Source organism: Pyrus communis, chromosome 7 (genome assembly GCF_041283825.1).
Source record: "Pyrus communis isolate YQ-2024b chromosome 7, ASM4128382v1, whole genome shotgun sequence".
Classification (NCBI taxonomy): Eukaryota; Viridiplantae; Streptophyta; class Magnoliopsida; order Rosales; family Rosaceae; genus Pyrus; species Pyrus communis.
The window spans coordinates 30,962,580-30,981,011 of record NC_142571.1 but is presented as its reverse complement, the minus strand read 5'-3'; the positions used below and the strand labels follow the sequence as shown (position 1 = coordinate 30,981,011).

The 18,432-nt window shown below is 39.2% G+C and overlaps 3 protein-coding genes across 4 annotated transcripts; 2 read left to right on the top strand and 1 right to left on the bottom strand.

Annotated features, from left to right (window-relative positions):
• The first annotated feature begins 2,746 nt into the window (after window positions 1-2,746).
• On the top strand, window positions 2,747-7,977 carry LOC137733766 (4-coumarate--CoA ligase 2). Its single transcript, XM_068472947.2, has 6 exons — window positions 2,747-4,365; window positions 6,624-6,822; window positions 6,948-7,093; window positions 7,266-7,333; window positions 7,455-7,557; window positions 7,663-7,977. Exons 1-6 carry the CDS (start codon window positions 3,190-3,192, stop codon window positions 7,786-7,788), a joined length of 1,818 nt encoding a protein of 605 aa, XP_068329048.1. The 5' UTR covers window positions 2,747-3,189; the 3' UTR covers window positions 7,789-7,977.
• Window positions 7,978-8,410: 433 nt separating this feature from the next.
• Window positions 8,411-12,682, top strand: LOC137734732 (uncharacterized). Its single transcript, XM_088697146.1, has 8 exons — window positions 8,411-9,079; window positions 9,430-9,525; window positions 9,650-9,760; window positions 9,858-10,167; window positions 10,355-10,445; window positions 10,911-11,241; window positions 11,621-11,769; window positions 11,905-12,682. Exons 1-8 carry the CDS (start codon window positions 8,720-8,722, stop codon window positions 12,419-12,421), a joined length of 1,965 nt encoding a protein of 654 aa, XP_088553272.1. The 5' UTR covers window positions 8,411-8,719; the 3' UTR covers window positions 12,422-12,682.
• A 980-nt stretch (window positions 12,683-13,662) lies between these two features.
• On the bottom strand, window positions 13,663-17,902 carry LOC137734062 (transcription factor-like protein DPB). Of its 2 annotated transcripts, none has more exons than XM_068473320.2 (9): window positions 17,339-17,902; window positions 16,807-16,886; window positions 16,580-16,623; window positions 15,711-15,773; window positions 15,467-15,616; window positions 15,286-15,354; window positions 15,059-15,157; window positions 14,458-14,528; window positions 13,663-14,262 (listed from the first exon to the last, which is right to left on the bottom strand). In XM_068473320.2, the coding sequence occupies exons 1-9, from the start codon at window positions 17,554-17,556 to the stop codon at window positions 14,013-14,015; spliced, it is 1,044 nt and encodes a 347-aa protein (XP_068329421.2). In that variant the 5' UTR covers window positions 17,557-17,902; the 3' UTR covers window positions 13,663-14,012. The 2 variants fall into 2 exon arrangements, with proteins under 2 accessions (XP_068329421.2, XP_068329422.2); XM_068473321.2 differs by having other exon boundaries at window positions 15,467-15,613.
• Between the last annotated feature and the right edge of the window lie 530 nt (window positions 17,903-18,432).

Below are 18,432 nucleotides of genomic sequence, written 5' to 3'. Positions count from 1 at the left end.
AAATCTTGAAAGTGAAATGGAGCAACAGTTCCCTCATGTTGTTAGACATCCATGTGGTACCTACCTTAAGATAGTTTCTCGTTTTAATGCATGCCTTGTTCGTATGTAGGCATATGCAGGAAGAAGAGTAGCTATTTGGTTTTCAACAACAAAAACTAGGGAATAAGAAGACCGTTGGGTACTTGAAATTGTATAATTGCCTGAGAAGGTCAGTTCTTGGGGGTGGAGGTAGAGGGAGGGGCTTTACGTAATAATCAATTAGTTGGAGGTGGGGAAGGCAGGCAGCTTGTTGAATTTTCATTTCTTTTGGTAAAATACTAGATATACTCATTATGTCTTAATCAGACTAATTATGCCTTAATCATAAGGGAACGCTCTAGCCATGCCTGGTCGACTTTGGACTTTGTTTTACTTTATCTTATGTTACTTTCAGTTATCTCCTCAATTGTTAATTATTTCATGACTTTTTTTTTTTTAAGGGTTAAACTCTGTTTACTATCCTGAAGTTTTATGGTTTTTCAACATTTAGTACATCAAGTTTTTTTCGTCCCAGAGTCATATCTAAAGTGTAAATTTTGGGACAGTCTCATACATCCGTTAGTTGTTAAGTCTCCTGTTAACTGTGACGTGGCGTCTATGTGAACAATGACTAGATGCCACGTGTCAATAAGGTTCCACGTGGATATTAAAAAAAAATTTTGGCGTTCATCCCCTCTATCCCTCCTGACCCCCTCCCTCATTCTCCCTCCTTCTCTTACCTGCACCCATCCTCCCCACACACCCACCCATTCCCCTCCTTTTCCCTCCCTTCTCTCCTCTGCAGTCCACACGGAGCTCTCCCACCCCTCCCTCCGATCCCTAACCATAACTTCAATCTGGTATAAAAAATTTTAAAAAAAAAAACTTTAAAAATTAAAAATATGGAATTACAGGTCGTCGGACTTGATGGGTCCTCAAGGGGCCTTCGATCTCGCCTTCGTCCCAGTCCTCAAAGCAGGTGGAGGAAGGTTCAAAAGATTTGTGGATGGAGAATTTGAATCGGGAATCTGGTTGGGATCCGGGTCATGTATCGAGGATTAGTTGAGGGAGATGGGTTGGGTGAGGAGGTGGTGGTGAGGGGCTAGTTTTGCCGCCGTCGGGACGAGAGACAGAGATGATGGTGGCGCTCGGCCACTCCTCGAAAATCTGAGCGGGCTTTGTTAGACAAATAAGGAATATGGTTGGAGTCCTTGTATATAATATTATTATGCAAACAACTCTAACTTAACAAAATAATTGACAAAATCGATGGTTTAAAAGACAATGACATGCCATTTAGGATTACGGTCTAGTGGTATTTTTTTTCACTTGTAAGTGAAATGTCTTAGGTTCGATTCTCGCCAAAGATAAAATTGAACCACATTATTATGGCAATCCCATTATAACACATTATGAGGCTTAGTTCACATTCTTCTTTTATTGTAGATAATATCGTTTGTTTAAATAAAATATAAAAATAAATAAATAAATAAACAATAACATAAGTTGAAAGTTCAAAACATGCTATATAAGCAAATTAAAATTTTTAAAGAGAAACTGGAATAATAATGTCTAATATTGAAAGGTCAATGTTGAAGGATAGGGACTAAGTAACAGCTATTGACAAGTCAACGATATCACTCTTGATATTTTGGCTTATTATAGGAGACAAATTTGCAATTGAATTGTATAAATTTATATTCCTTTTGAATATCGATAATGTAGGCTAGATTGTACTTGTTTGTCAAGAGAACCTCTTTGTATAAAAGTCTTCTTATCAATAGAAGAAAACTCACTTTTGCAAAACATGCTTTGTCCGCTATTTTATGAGCACTACTATTTATAACATGTTTTGTATTACATTTTCATACCATTTTTGGTGTCATTTAATGTGGATAACTACATCATTTGAATTAATCAGATTTTTTAATATAGTTCATTATCTAATAAACTAATAATTAAGAAAAACTAATTAATTAAATGATGATTGTGGTATAACATGTTTTGTACCACATTTTCGTACCATCTTAGGTGTCATTTAATGTGGACAACTACATGATTTGAATTAATCGGATTTTTAATTTAGTTAATTATCTAATAAACTAATAATTAAGAAAAACTAGTTAATTAAATGATAATTGTGGTACACGAAGAGTCTTTCTCTTTCATTTCCTTAGGTTTTGCAAATTTTTCAAATGATATGTTAGGTTTTGCAAATTTTTCAAATGATGTGGCAGTCCATATCAGATGCCACCTAATATGAATAGCATTACTACTATTTTATATGGTATCAGACTTAAGTTAAAACCCTTGTTCTTTTGGCGCTACTCCCTTTTGTTGTTTCAAAGTAGCCTTTTTTTTTTTTTTTTTGTCGACCATTGCCATGTCTAAAGACGAGCTTTTGAACGGAAGCAATTGTGATGCCAAGGCTGACACTTCCAATCCATTGTTTATCCACCATTCAGATCATTCAGATCACCATCGATGATGTTAGTCTCGAAACCCCTGAACGGGCATAATTATATTACCTGGCTCCGTGCCATGAAGATCTTATTGGGTGTCAAAAACAAACTCGGCTTTGTTGATGGTACTGTCACACATGATAAATTGGTTACGTATAATATATGAATACGACAGTATGAAGGCTTGGTGGGTTGATGATTGCACGTGTGGTAAGGCATGCTTCTCCTCCTAACCCTTTTTACCCCTCAACCCCCACAAACTACATATTCAACCCCATCTGCCAAAACTCAACACCCCTCTCTCTCTCTCTCTCTCTAACACACACAGCAACCCTTGTTCCTACCTACCTCCTCCTCACCCCATCTGGCCTCTCCTCCTTTTTTCTGATCAACAACAACAACGACGCACACGTAGCTGCTCTCTCTCTCACACACACAGAGAGCAGCCCTTGTTCATACCTACCTACTCCATCTTACCCGGCCCATCTCCTTGTATTTATTACTTCTCACAAACTCCACTTTTTGTGAGCAACAACAACAACGCGCACGTAGCTACTCTCTCTCTCTTCTCTCTGATCACCATTTGATTCATTTCTGCTAGCCTGCTATATTATATCAAGCCTCCTCTTTCTCCAATAATTCTTATTTTTCTGTATATTTCAATCTGTTTATTGGTCGATATATCACACACAAAGAAGCAACAGTCACCATGATCTCCATTGCTTCTAATTCCGTTGAAACCCAAAAGCCGGCAGACACATCTACCAATCTCATGCCTCCTCTGATTAATTCTACCTCCCAACAAAACCTAACCCAATTGCAACCCCCCGCCTGCACCAACAATATTATTGATTCCACCACCGCTACCGCCACCATTAACCATGTATTCAGATCAAAACTACCAGACATACCCATCCCCAACCACCTCCCTCTCCACACCTACTGCTTCCAGAACCTCCCCGAGTTCTCCGACAGGCCTTGCTTGATCGTGGGCTCCACCGGAAAATCATACTCTTTCTCCGAGACCCACCTCATTTCTCAGAAGACCGGCGCCGGCCTCTCCAACCTCGGCATCCAAAAAGGCGACGTCATCATGATCCTCCTTCAAAACTGCGCAGAGTTCGTCTTCGCTTTTATGGGCGCTTCCCTGATCGGCGCCGTTACCACCACCGCCAACCCCTTCTACACCACTGCCGAGATTTTCAAGCAGGTCAAGGCCGCTAATGCCAAACTCATCATCACTCAATCCCAGTACGTCGATAAGCTCCGAGAAGATCCCTCCTCCGCCGACCGTGCCGACCAGAATAAATATCCAAAACTCGGCGAAGACTTTAAGGTCGTCACGATTGACGATCCTCCGGAGAATTGCTTGCATTTCTCCGTCCTCTCCGAGGCCAACGAGAAGGAGCTTCCGGACGTGGTGATCGACGCGGAGGACCCGGTGGCCCTACCGTTCTCTTCGGGGACCACGGGGCTCCCCAAGGGAGTCATTCTAACACACAAGAGCTTGGTCACCAGCGTGGCCCAGCAGGTGGACGGAGAGAATCCAAACCTCTACTTGAAGGAGGACGACGTCGTATTGTGCGTGCTGCCGTTGTTTCACATATTTTCGTTGAACAGCGTGCTGCTGTGCTCGCTGCGAGCAGGGGCCGGAGTTCTGCTGATGCACAAGTTTGAGATAGGTACGCTTCTGGAGCTGATTCAGCGGTACCGAGTGTCGGTGGCAGCGGTGGTGCCGCCGCTGGTTATAGCGCTGGCGAAGAACCCAATGGTGGCGGAGTTCGACCTGAGCTCTATTAGGGTGGTGTTGTCGGGAGCGGCGCCCCTGGGGAAGGAGCTGGAGGAGGCGCTCAAGAGCCGAGTCCCTCAGGCAGTGTTGGGTCAGGTTAGTACAAGTGTACACATGACTTGTTTCGTTTCTCAATGGATTCTTCAGTCAATCATCTCACATTCATTTCATTCATGCTAGTTAAATTAGCACCGTCGATTCAGACAAAATCACTGAATATTATTACAAATCTAAATCGGATCGGATGACTTTCATAGCCGTACGTAGTACCGCCCCCTCAAGACAACATTAAATATTGTCTAGCTCAATAACTCCCGCGTTGACCGTATGAATTGTAAATCTAACATTTCTTTGGTAGTAGTAGGGTAGAGCAGTACGAAAGTGTTGTCGTAGGGTAGAGAAGAATGACCGTTGGGAACATTTGTTGTTGTTGATATGCTGGTCAGTCAATTTACGTGATATGTGTACACAAACAATCTGCCACCAGAGAAACAAACTTACGTGGCTGTTTTGTTAAGTCGTTAGAGTGTGTGTCGAGAAACAAACTTACGTGTTCCTAATAATTTTTTCAAATTAATTAATTTAAGAGTAATACTAGGGAGACAAAGTTGTAGATAAAATTTGTAAACTAAATAATGTGTCAACAATAGAAAATGAGTACGTTTATCAACGTCTAAGTAATAATCCAATAAACAACTTTTATGTCATTTAATTTATAAATTTTGTCTACAAATTTAGTCTCTATAATATTACTCTTAATTTAATCCTCACCCACATGGCATATATATCTACACACACACACGCTCTCTCTCGTGCACCCCCAAATTGGCCGCTCCATAGCCTCAAACTTAGCTAATTCCCTTCAAATTTTGTTCTATGAAATGTTAGGATCACCTTATTGGATTACGGGTTATTAGTTGAATGAATGCATGGGGCTAATGGCTTGGAAATTTGTCTTTTTAAATTATATTTTTAGTTCTCTATAGTTTCGATAGAATTGTTGTATCCCAAAAAAAGTTATGATATGGATGTACGTGTTACAATAGCAGCCACAAAAGCAAGCAATAACAAATAAGATAGTTGAAGACGGGGACCCAATTAGGAATGGACAATGGTTATGGTAGACGGGTAATTGCGGTTATTTACCCATAATCGTTTATGTGCATACCCTAATTGCATAAACGGTTATACTCGTACCTATAACCGTTTATAAACGGTTAACTATACCTATAACCGTGAACCTATTTAACCATAACTGTTTACCCATTTAACCATAACCGTTTACCCACTTAACCATAACCATTTACCCGTTCACCCATTTTTGAACCCATTTACCCTTTTTTTTACCCATTTACCCCTATTTTTCACCCGTCTACATATTTTTTTTAACAACTTGAAAATTACAAAAGAAAAATTTGTCATAATTTTCGTTTTTTGACAATTAAACACCGTTATAGGTATATTTTAGCATGCATTTCCCTATTTTAATCATTTAAGTCCTCATATAATTCCAATAATTAAAATAATAGTTTACAAACATATTTTAAATTTTAACTGTTGTATGTGATGCCTTTGCAAAGTGGCGGGGAAGTTCCATCCATGCAAAGAACTCCGCAAGGTTTGGTGCTTCGGCGCAGGATGTTTGGCTTCAAAATGGCCTGCTAAGTTTTAAGCATCATGAATTCATGGAAGAGTACGAGTGTCCTTTGCAGTCGCCAAGAACCATTTGAGCTGTATAGATTTGCATGGAAGAGACACTTTAGTCGGGGCAAAGAGTTCAGCAACAGATTAAAATTTTAGGGTTTTTATTTTATTTTATTTTAATTTTACATATATTAAATTAAATGGGTAAATGAATAACCGTTATAACCGCGGGTAATAACCATAATTGATGGATACCCGTTATAACTACGGGTAATACTCATAACCGTCCATTTAAATTTCACACATAAACAGTTATACCCATAATCGTTTGTTCGTCTAAACGGTTACCTATAACCGTAACCGTGAATCTTAAATAGACGGGTAACTGCGGTTACCCAAACCCATGAGTATTTTGCTTATCCCTAACCCTAGCTAATAGATTGGGGCCTCGGATGTATGGATGCATGCATGGAATCACACTCGTGGATAGCGATGATCAAGGGAATTAAAGACCACTCTTGTAAACCCTATTTTATTGGACCAAAACTTAATAGCTAATGTTTGATCGTTTAACAATTTCAAGGACTAATTAGAATCTGCTTACCAGTTATATTAACTGAGTTATGTGCATGTAAATCGTAATTAGTTGAAGCTATTAAGTGTTAACAACATGGTTAACTAATTAATTACTGTGAATGAAATGAATGTAGGGTTATGGGATGACGGAGGCAGGGCCGGTGCTGTCAATGTGCATGGCATTCGCAAAGGAACCGATGCCATCCAAGTCAGGTTCGTGTGGGACGGTGGTCCGAAATGCAGAGCTCAAGGTCCTTGACCCTGAAACTGGTCTGTCACTTGGCTATAACCAACCAGGCGAGATTTGCATCCGTGGCTCTCAAATTATGAAAGGTATAATTAACTACCTATCCTAAATATTATTCTGTGTTAATTAATTACTTATTGATCTCTGTTCTTTCTGATTAATTTCTTCTAAATAATTAACCATATATTACGTACGATGCGTACCCTACCAGGATATTTGAATGACGTTGCGGCTACGGCAACCACCATAGACACGGAGGGCTGGCTTCACACTGGTGACGTGGGTTATGTGGATGATGACGATGAGGTTTTCATCGTTGACAGAGTCAAGGAGCTCATCAAATTCAAGGGCTTCCAAGTATGCATGTTATTATAATTTAATTTTCGTTAATGATGACTTAATTAAGAAGCTTGATATATATATATAGCATTAATCTTTCAATTAAATAAAATAAAATAAATTCGAGCTTTTATGCAATCATTCGCGAATGAACGACGTACATATATATATATAAAATCCTGTTTTACAGGTGCCACCAGCTGAGCTGGAGTCCCTCCTTATAAGCCACCCATCAATTGCAGATGCGGCCGTTGTTCCGTAAGTATTTTTACACAAACAATGTCTAGTTAATCCCATTAATTAATCACTAAAAATGCTGGCAAAACCTTGATCGAAGCATAACGTATTTGTGTTATGAATGATTGCAATTAACGAGCAGGCAAAAAGATGCTGCTGCTGGTGAGGTTCCCGTTGCATTTGTGGTTCGGTCTGATGGTCTTGAACTTACTGAAGAGGCTGTAAAAGAATTTATAGCAAAACAGGTACATCATACAAAAAAAAAAATATATATATATATATTTGCAATGGAATTGATAATAATTAATTTGTCTGGAATAGTGAAATTGAATGAATGAAACTGCATGCAGGTGGTGTTTTACAAGAGACTGCACAAGGTGCACTTTGTCCGTGCAATTCCAAAGTCTGCGTCTGGAAAGATCTTGAGAAAAGACCTGAGAGCCAAGCTTGCCACCGCAACCCCACCGCTGCCCTAATTTTGATGAACCATCTTAATTAGCATGTACTGTATCATAATGTTATTATTTTTCCCATTTGATGGTGAAAACAGGGCTCGATCAATCATACGTGTAATTCTTTGAAACACTATATCAAGTTTGGTATCCATCATATCATATCATATCAAATTTGTTGATGAATAAGAAACATCACGATATTGGTACTAACCTACATACAATGTTTTAAGAAAGTTTTAAGGATGACTGTTATAAAAGAAAATTTGTTTTATAATTTTTTTTTTGGTTAAGCCGGGTATGGCCGGCCAAAATTTTTGTCATTTTTTATTTTATTTTAAGAAAAGGGTGTAGCTTAATAAAATGAGTTAAAAAATTTATGTTGAACTTATGTTATAACAAAAATGTTGAGAGCTTAGATGGAATATGAACGAAAGATTGAAGTATCTGACCGGCCTTCGAAGATGAATACTGAAAGAGCTTACCGGATGCACCATCGATCTTAGATAGCTCGACCAGGCAGAGGAAGAGCTAAAAAGAAAAAAAAAACATAGTGGACGAGCAAAAAGCAAATACCAATGAAGACCGAATTCTTATAATCTATTTGGACTATTATTTAATTATAAAAAAAATGAATAATATTCCCGCACGCATAAAATATTTTAGAAGCGCGAAAGTTACACAAACCCTACAAAAACACTCAACTGAAAACGTCTCAACCCGCCGTCTGCCGCCTTGTATTCTTTGCCAGAAAAACGAGGAAGGCGTTCATCCCCATTCGATGTGAGAGAGAATATTAGATTTCCTTGGTCATCAAGAAAAACATTTTTCTCCCAACAAACATAAATTAATTAAACCTCTCTAAAACCCTCCTCCCACTTTTTTCCCTTCCATAAATCCAATTAATTCCAAAGGGTTTTGCTTTTCACTAAAACCCCCAAAAGGAATTGCAAATATGGCCAAGCCCACATACACATTAGGGCTTATCACCGCCGTGGCAGCCTCCGCCTCCACCTCCTTGTCCAAGACCAACTCCAACTGTGCTTATGCCGACGGCCCTTTCAACTTCTCTCCCTTCTCTTCTTCTCCTTCCAATGCTTCCCAACAACCCTCCTCCCCTTCTTCTACGCTCCAATCTGCGCCGTCAGTTCCGCCGCCTTCGACCTCCCCGACCGGAGGTGCTGCCAAGCCCCCTCCCCCACCCAAGGTTCGCAATGATCAACCCAGGACATCTGCCGCTGGCTTCGATCCTGAGCCTCTGGAGCGCGCTGCTAAGTTGTTGGACAAAATCGCCAAATCTTCTAGTGCCAAAGAGGTTGCAAATTCAGGGCCTTTTCTTTGCATCTTTTTCAGGAATTATTTTTCATCTGTTTTTTTTAACTGGGATTTTGGGATTTGATCTTCTGCTTTATTGACGGGCTCTGTTTGTTATTTAGTTACTTTATAGCAATTTAATATTTGATGGTTCATGTCTAAATTCAGAAGTTGGGAATGCACTTATGGAGTATGCCATTTATTTCGTCTTATTATTTATCCATGTTTCATGTTTGTGCTTAGAGAGAAGTGAAGGTATGTGTTAGAAATTTCATCAAGCAGCCCTTCTATTTTGATGGTTTTCCGTGAATTGATGTTTTCTTTAATGGTTGCTCTTTTGCCACTGCATAGGTCATCGGAGCTACGGTGAAGCATGAAGAGACAAGGCAGGCTGAGTTGAACGCAAAGGCTGCGGAGTATGCTGCATTGAAAGCCCAAACTGAAGCGGCAGGATGTTCTACTTATTACCCCCATTAGGCTTTTTTGGATTAATGACACTCCTACAAGTTTGTAAATTCCCGATGTGATTTTGCTGGCACCAGTTTTTCTGAAGTCCTCTACTTCATGACAGGATACGAAGAAGGCCATCTACGAGGAGCAGAAAAAGCTAGCTCAGTTTCAAGCCCAAACAAATTCCCAAATGGCTAGGTATCAGGATGAATTGGCAAAGAAGAGGATGGAGGCAAGCTGACTTGGAACAATTTTTTTGGGATTTCACGCGGAAGCTTTTGGAGAATACGAAATTCAATTCTAGATTTAATTCGTTGATGTTAATGCAGAATGAAAATAGATTGGCAAGAGAGAGGAACCAAGAGATGGTAAAATGGCAAGAAGAATCAGCAAGTAGGCTGGAGCAAACTCGTCGACAAATAGAAGCTGATATCCAAGAGGATCGTCGACGGACTGCAAAGGAGCAGTCGGACCTAGATCGTAAAAATTTCTTGGCGAAGGCTTTGGCAGATGCAGAAGGGAGAGCCCTTGAAGCAAAGCTAACCGCAGAAATAAAAAGGGACCTGCTGTTAGAGAAAGCAAAAGCTGAGAAAGAGAAATGGGTTTCTGCCATAAATACCACCTTTGATCATATTGGAGGTACTTTCCATAGTCATTACCTATTCCTATATCTTGTACAAAGAAGGATGATTCTTCTTCAAACTAAAAAGGGGCAGCTCAGCGGCTCTTCTATTTGCCATCGTATAATCATTTGAAGTTTGAACTAGGAAAAGTTCATGTTATTTCTGAAAAAACTGTTGATGCAGAAATAGCTATTTTTTTGCAGGTGGCTTGAAAGCGATTCTGACAGATCAGAATAAACTAGTTGTTGCTGTTGGGGGAGTTACAGCTCTAGCTGCAGGTGTTTACACAACAAGGTCTGTGTTGATATTTTAAACCAATATTTGAAATACTGCATTTTCCCTTTACCTATGTGTGGCCTTTCCTTTGAAAGCTAGGGATCTATTTTTTTCTTTCTATACTCCTGGTTCATCCTCTTAATTTGCTTAGCAATTTTTGTATGTTTTCCATGTGGAGAAAGGAAAAAAAAAAACTGTGTTGGCATTTGACTCTCTCTCTCTCTCTCTCTCTCTCTCTCTCTCTCCCCCCTGGGACCAACTCGGACATGAAACTCTAGATCAGTTATTCCCTTAGTGAATGCCCATGAATTGTTAACTTCTGAAACTTAGTTTATTTTTCGTTTTGTTCTTCTTTTCTGGATTGATATTTGATTCACAGAGATAGACTTGCAGTTAAAGTCATAGCAGGTTAAGAGTCTACCTTCGTGAAATAACTTATGTACCCTGCCGTTTTCTTATGCACGTCTCATTTATCCAATGCAGAGAAGGTTCAAGGGTGATATGGAGCTACGTGGATAGAATATTGGGACAGCCATCTTTGATCAGAGAGTCATCTAAAGGGAAATACCCTTGGTCAGGATTATTCTCACATTCTATAAGTGCCCTATCTCTCGGTGGAAGAAAGGGTCAAATACAAAATGGGAAGGCCTTTGGTGATGTTGTTTTACACCCTTCTCTTCAGAAAAGAATCGAACACTTGGCTAAGGCAACTGCGAATACAAAATCCCATCAAGCACCGTTCAGAAACATGCTCTTCTATGGTCCTCCAGGAACTGGGAAAACAATGGCTGCTAGAGAGATGGCTCGGAAATCTGTATGATATCTGACCCTATCTTTAAAGCAGTATTAGTTTTAATTTCCATTTTGTTGCTTCTTCTGCTAGACAATAGTGAGCACTCCTGGACGTGCGGTTATTTAGGAAAGTGGTTACTTGCCATTAACTATAATAAAACTTCTAGAACTGTGTTTATGATTTTAATGTGTTTTTATATTATTTCAACGTAGTTTTTATGTTTTGACTTTTGCTTCAGAGTCCGTATCTTGAATGGAAAGTTTCAGTAATTTGTTCCATGACAACTCCATTCATACTCATATGATTTTGATCTGCCAGCTTTTGTTTTGTTTTCATCCTTCATCCTCTTGCATAATCTTCCTTCTCATATTTGTCTAAGCTTGATTCAAATTGTCTTTAGGGATTAGACTACGCATTGATGACGGGAGGGGATGTTGCTCCACTTGGACCAAGGGCTGTTACCAAGATACATGAGTTATTTGATTGGGCCAAAAAGTCACGGCAGGGTCTGCTACTTTTCATTGATGAAGCTGATGCATTTTTGTGCGAGTAAGTCATTCAATTAACAGGCATGAAAATGGTGTTTTAATTTCGTTGTAGTCTCGGAGAAGTGAACTTGCACTCTCTGGCTGATCGATTGAAAACTCACCTGAGAGGGTTCAATGTGTTTAACAAAACTTGCAGGCGGAACAAAACCTATATGAGTGAAGCTCAAAGAAGTGCACTCAACGCTCTCCTGTTCCGCACTGGTGACCAATCCAAGGACATAGTCCTTGCCCTTGCCACAAACCGTCCTGCTGATCTGGATTCAGCTGTCGCTGATCGTATTGATGAAGTGCTTGAATTCCCTTTGCCTGGGGAAGAGGAACGCTTTAAGCTGCTGAAATTGTATCTGGACAAGTACATTGCTCAGGCTGGTTCATCAAGCAGATCTGGTTGGTTCCGTAATTTGTTTAAGAAACAACCAGAGAAGATAGAGATGAAGGGGTTGACAGATGATATGGTCAGAGAAGCAGCGGCAAAGACTGAAGGGTTCTCTGGGAGAGAAATAGCGAAACTAATGGCAAGCATCCAAGCTGCGGTTTATGGGAGTAAGGATTGCAGGCTTGATCCAAGCCTATTTCGTGAAGTTGTAGACTACAAGGTTGCTGAGCATCAACAGAGAAGAAAATTTGCAGCTGGAGATAAAGGTAGCGTGTAGTGTGATAGCGTGTCCAGTAAGTTATTTTATAAATTATGGGGGAGGCAGTTTTGATTCTATTAGGTTAGGGTAGTAAACTAGGTAGAGATAAAAGACAGACCTTGATGTTTACCTGGAGAGAGAATTATAGAGAAGCCTGGCTGGGGCTTTTTAATTTTGGGCATGAACAAAACAAATCATGTTATTCATTATTTGCCCCCCATCATTGGTGGGGTTTTTGTTTAATTTTATAAATTTAATGCTCATGGCGGTTGACAAGTATTCATGCTTCATGCCACAGGCATATATTAAAATAAATTTACTTGTGTTCCCTTCCGTTCCCTTCCCAGGATTTTCAATGCAATTGAGATGTTACCGGCAAGAGAACAAACAGAAATAACCTTTGTAAATATTCAGCCCAGATAATGCACGTGTTCTTACCGGTAAGATGTGTAAATATTCATCTCAGATATTGAACGTGTTCTTACCGGTAAGAACACGTGCAAATAAAAGATGCATGTCATTACTTGTCTTGACATGCTAGGGAGCAAATGCATATGGATGCGGTTGTTGGAAAAATGAGATAGAAAGTAGTGGATCGCCAAGTACATGGACAACCAACCCACCCCCCCCCCCTAAAAAAAAAATTAGCATCTAATGCTCGACTCATTAAGAAGAGTTTCGACATTATTTTGGTTCACTTGTTCTTGTGGTGTGGAGTGTTATTGCCAAATGAGCGGACGATTGTTGTATCGAGCACCAATAAACCATAAGCATTGTAAAGAGGCGAAATATTATCTTAGTTTTGAAATGAATTCGCCTAAATTCACATCGAGTCTACGAAACTCCATTAAACTCCATAAATTACTCTTTTGAGAATCTTTTTTTTGTTGTGTGAGAGTGGTCTTTGAATTAAAAGCATACTAAAACTAGTAGCTGGATTATTGTGGAGTATTGATTCTTGACGCAAATTGTGACGATATTTGTCAAAATACGAGTGATGCAAATGTGCTTGAAAGAGATGTTTGTGCACTTGTTCGATTTGGTCTTGGAAACTACGATTGTCGTGCGCTTAATTGTGACAAACTATTGACTTTCGCGATTCATGACTTTGCACGTCCCATGTCAGTAGAGGTGGGTGCGACACAGAACGTTCATGTCGTACGTGTTATCTGGACACCATCATATGATGAATGAAACCAACAATCAAATGCTGAAAGACAAACGATGAACAATAATACAGGACACCGTACAGAAGAAACTGTCAAATTAATCGTATGATTCTATTCTTGTACGTAGGTGGACAATTCTCTTCAAACTACATAAACAATCCACTTTGAATTCTATTACAACGAAACGGAGGCCTAAAGACGGTAAAACTAAAAAAAGAATGGGATAAAAATTACAATAGCACATATTGGACATGCAAAGCAAAGCGAAGCATTTCCCACAGCCAACATCCTCCCGAGTATCAAACCAACCAAGACTCATCTGCTTGTTTGTAACCTAAACTACATCCAACTTATGGCAATATCTAACAGCGAATCATGAGGGTGCGTGATTACCTATTCACTTCCGGCAAACTACTCTCGACAATATACAGATGCTAACACTATTGTCCATGGTGCTCATGCTTGACACGTGCTTTCAGTATTCCGGGAAGGGGTGGTGACATGGGTGGTGGTCTAATTGGCGTGTTTAACATTGAAGAAAGAGGGATTTGTGGCTGATACATGTCCGACATGCTACAACCTTCGCCTCCATCTACAATTAAATTTTGTGTCGCATCATCACCCTGCTGCCCATTACAAAACTTCATTGCCTTCAAAACATAGTTGTCATCATGGAGCTCAAATGGGGTGCTGCAAAAACAAAAGATGAGAAAAATAATGAGTGCAAAACCTTTTAACAATTGAAAATACTTCTTATTGAGCCATTACACAGAGACAGAGTTGACCCATTAACAGCGGACAATCATGTATAGATGTTATGTTACTACCAAGATATTAACATCTATCATGTCGTTCTGTTTACAACAGTATAAGAATGAAAGTTACCTATTGAAGTCAAAATGCACAAGCTGCATATCTTCTGATATTTCCACCTCAACAGTTGCATGAGGGCGAGTCTAGGGATAAAAGAAATAGATAAATAGTAAGTACGAGGCATGATAAAGCAACTCAGTGTCTTGGGAAAACTCAAATGCCAGACCATAATATAAGGCACTTCTGATATCTCCAGGTAAAAGTTAAAAGAAAAACACTTATAGATCCTTCTAAAGCATCTAGGAAAAGAAGAGCTCAATCAGTGCACGAGTTATTAGTGTGACAACAGAAGTAATCAAGAACCAGATAACAACAAACTTGCATAAAAGGATTTCTGGCAGCATATTAGTCAAGTAAAGCTAATCATATGCTTGTTCTTCTTTAGAACGGGATTGAAATATGACGGTTATAGTTGGTATAAAATATAATAAATCTTGTATCAAGCAGAAGGTTACACGTCACATATCACAAACCAACCAACCAAATCACACCAACTCTTCAAATCCAAACCATTTTGTTTTCATGCATCATACGTCAAAAAAGTACTAAATTCTGAACTATTTCTAAGAATGTGTAGTCATGAAACAAGGGAAACCTTGAGAAGAAAACTTGCCTGCACAAGAATGAAAGGTAAAGCCACACCTCCACTGGGCGCATCTCCAGAGTGGTATAATTGCTCATTCCGTTGTATCAGATTTTGAAGACCCACGTACTGATAAAAAGAGATAAGAATGTTAGTGTGTGTAGACACTGATCTACATGGTTGAGTGCACTATATCATTCAGACATGTTTTCGCAGAACTACATTAGTAATTATAGTTGACAATAGCTATTCATTACTTGTTCCTCCAGCTCTTGTAGATAGGCAGCTTTCTTTTCGATCCTATTTCTCAATCCCATGCGCTCAGTCTGCATTTAGTACATGTATAACTAGTTTTATAATCTCAAAATTGGTCTACAATGGTCAACAGATAATAAACCACTTAATATACAAGAGAGGAAAAATAGAATGCAATCAGACCTTCAGTTCTTCAATATCATTCAGGCTTGTACGAGGCAAACCCTTCCATTGTATTTCTTTTTTATCTTTAGATATAATATCCATTGCCATAAGAACATTGAGGGCATCATATACCCTTCGCCTGATGTTCTTCTCATCATCTTGTTGCTGCTAAATGAATTTGAACCCAAGACAGGAAAAAGTTAGCAAGTTCATTCCGGTTTTTCCCCAGAAGACTGCAGATGCATCAGCTTAGTTATCAAACCTGATCAGGGGATGTAACAGCATTGCTAGGGTCAGCAAACTCCGCTACAAGTTCATCTGCAACCTGGAATGTACTTCAAACTCTTAGGTTTAAGATTGTACTCAAACTTCTTTACCAATAAAAAAGAACAAATATTGTCTCAAAATAAAAGATATATGTTATACACTAACGAGAAAAGAGAAATAAATGGGGGCCAAAGGAACAGAACTTATATACATGTGGACCTTGCGAAAAACTATTTTCTGTTATGTCAGTTTTAAATCACATTGCACTGCTCTCTTAATGCTAACACCATTGCCTAATGAGTCCCCTTTGCTCCAACAGCTATTGTTCCCAAGCAAGCATTTGATACATTACTCCCACTAAACAGCATGGCTTCAGATGATGTTGAAATTTAAGTGACCTCTGAGATTATACCACCCTCTGTAGCAAGAAGGTCATTCATCCACACATGTCTAAGGACTAAGGAGTAAGCAACACCTCAGCAATCAGAGGAGGAACACCTCAGTATTTAGAGGAGAAACATTAGAGTCACTAGCCTGCGAATGCTAGCCTACAAATCACCTTTCTTTAGCACCAAACAGGCAGACACACATGTCAAGTGGTTGCTTGATAAGAAGAATCCAAATTTGTTAATTACCAATCCTTGATGGATGCTACAATAACCCACTTCAGTAACCCATTTGATCAAGATATGCATGAACTCTACTAGTTTCTACATGCAAACAAGTACTGAGGAGAAAGAAATGCTCCCTGATATCATGCATAATCCATTTGATACATAGGACCAGGAGTGAGCACTCTTAGGGCAAAACGGAAAAAGGTCAATAAACATAAACAAACAAACTGACTTGAAGAAACCATCCAACCTCATTATAAGTCGTTCTTCCTTTGCTCTCCACTTTCTCGCACACTGGACACGAGCAACACAGAATCAGACAATCAGAGAGACGAAGTATAAGCATGGACCAAAATAACAACAGTGTCCATCCCCTTAATGCAATACATAAGCAGTTAAATTCAACCACCTTTTTGGAAGGAAAAACAGAATGTAACAAGGAAATAAGATAAGACACGAAGGCGATCTATGAAGCACCTTTCATGCTGAATTGGCGTAGTCCTCTTCCATTCTTATCACCTGCCACGGCGCGTTGACCTCGCTTCTTCTTCTTGCTACTGTTCAAAAGAAATTTAACAAGTGCTGTAAATGAATCTGTCAATTATCAAACAAAAGTTTTACAAACATGTGCACACATCAGAGTCCTGATTTCGGCTCTCTCGTCACCATATCGTAGTAGCATAAAGTAGAGTGCTAGTTAACCCAATCTAATCGGTGACGAGAGAGTCAGGACTCTGAAACTAAACAATGTGGCTGCATATTCTATGAATACATGCAGTGGACATGCATATAATCAGAGATTCAGGGGACTCAAATGAAAAACAAAATCAAATTAATAAGCAAATATACCATATACAACAGAAATAATATTAGACAAACAAGAAAATGAGCACATAAATATAATATATATATATATAATTATACAGAAATAAATAAAAATAATTTGTTTCGGTGCCCTAATAAGGCCGGAAGCAGAAAGAGAAGGGAGGGAGGGAGGGAAGTGACTGACCCAACGGCGCCTTGGGAGCCAGCGTCGTCGCCGTGAACATCGGGATGGTTCAGTCGGAGAAAACTGTTGTCGCCGACGGGCGTGGCCATGGTCTGCTCGCTGCGGCTGGAGGGCGAGCCCACGCTGCCGCTCATGGAGACGGACTGACCCCCGGCCATGTCGTCGTCGTCCTGCCCTACTCGCTCTCGGCCTGGTTGCTGCTGGGACCTTGTCCCCATCCCAATTCCAACCACAGCACACCACTGGAATCTGGTATTAATCGGAGAATTAATTAACTAATAATCCGTATTAATCTGTAATTACGGGACGAAACCAATTAAATTGAATTCAATTAAGGTAAGCTGATCTTTGCAGTTTAGGGGTGTCTGTTGAATCTTGATTCTTCAAACCTCTTTCAAGATTACAAAAACAAAGAAGAGGAAGAAGAAGAAAGTGAAATCAATCAGTCGCGAGCAGTCCTGGAGAGACCCCTAAAGCTCGCCAAACCATATGCCCCAACTAAAGTCTTGCCCTTTTTCCTTTTTTGTTTTTTTGTTTTTATCTTAATTATATATTATTATTCCCTGCTTTTAGAAAAGAAAGAAAGAAATATTAACAGCATTTCATTTTATCTTAGGGTATTTTAGCATTTTCATCTCGTGATAGTATTTTACAAAGTCAACATGTGAGGAAAGAAGTCACCAGACAATTTGAACCACAGCTTATTCCTTTCTGTTAGCTTATTTTTTTCTGTTAGTATAAATAATATTGTTTGTTAAAAAAAAAAAAAAACATTATGTGAGATGCTCATTGTAAAACAAAGCTCATCATTCCCTATTAATGTAGATAATATCGTTTGTTCAAAAAAAAAAAAAAAAAACCATGTGAGAAAATAATGATCATTGGATATACTATCGTCCACTAGTTAATCCAATTCTAAAAATTGGGTAATTCCATTACTGATTCTAGTTGCTCTAATTAAAGATTTTAATTTCTTTTTTTAAAGGACATTTTTTGTTTTAATTATACAGGGGAGAGTAAGGTTGGATAGAGATTTAAAACCAGGACACACACATTATCCATTAAGATATTAGATAGTATGCAAAATTTGATGG

Bases quoted from the DNA above. Each gene is read 5' to 3' on its own strand.
- LOC137734732 (XM_088697146.1), top strand. From the start codon at position 8,720: ATGGCCAAGCCCACATACACATTAGGGCTTATCACCGCCGTGGCAGCC. The intron at 10,168-10,354 runs GTACTTTCCATA...ATTTTTTTGCAG, and splicing joins CACCTTTGATCATATTGGAG to GTGGCTTGAAAGCGATTCTG. The intron at 11,242-11,620 runs GTATGATATCTG...AATTGTCTTTAG, and splicing joins GAGAGATGGCTCGGAAATCT to GGATTAGACTACGCATTGAT.
- LOC137733766 (XM_068472947.2), top strand. From the start codon at position 3,190: ATGATCTCCATTGCTTCTAATTCCGTTGAAACCCAAAAGCCGGCAGAC. The intron at 6,823-6,947 runs GTATAATTAACT...GTACCCTACCAG, and splicing joins TGGCTCTCAAATTATGAAAG to GATATTTGAATGACGTTGCG. The intron at 7,094-7,265 runs GTATGCATGTTA...CCTGTTTTACAG, and splicing joins TCAAATTCAAGGGCTTCCAA to GTGCCACCAGCTGAGCTGGA.
- LOC137734062 (XM_068473320.2), bottom strand. From the start codon at position 17,556: ATGGGGACAAGGTCCCAGCAGCAACCAGGCCGAGAGCGAGTAGGGCAG. The intron at 15,355-15,466 runs GTCTGATTGCAT...TACTAAATGCAG, and splicing joins ATGATATTGAAGAACTGAAG to ACTGAGCGCATGGGATTGAG. The intron at 15,158-15,285 runs GTAATGAATAGC...TCTTTTTATCAG, and splicing joins TACAAGAGCTGGAGGAACAA to TACGTGGGTCTTCAAAATCT.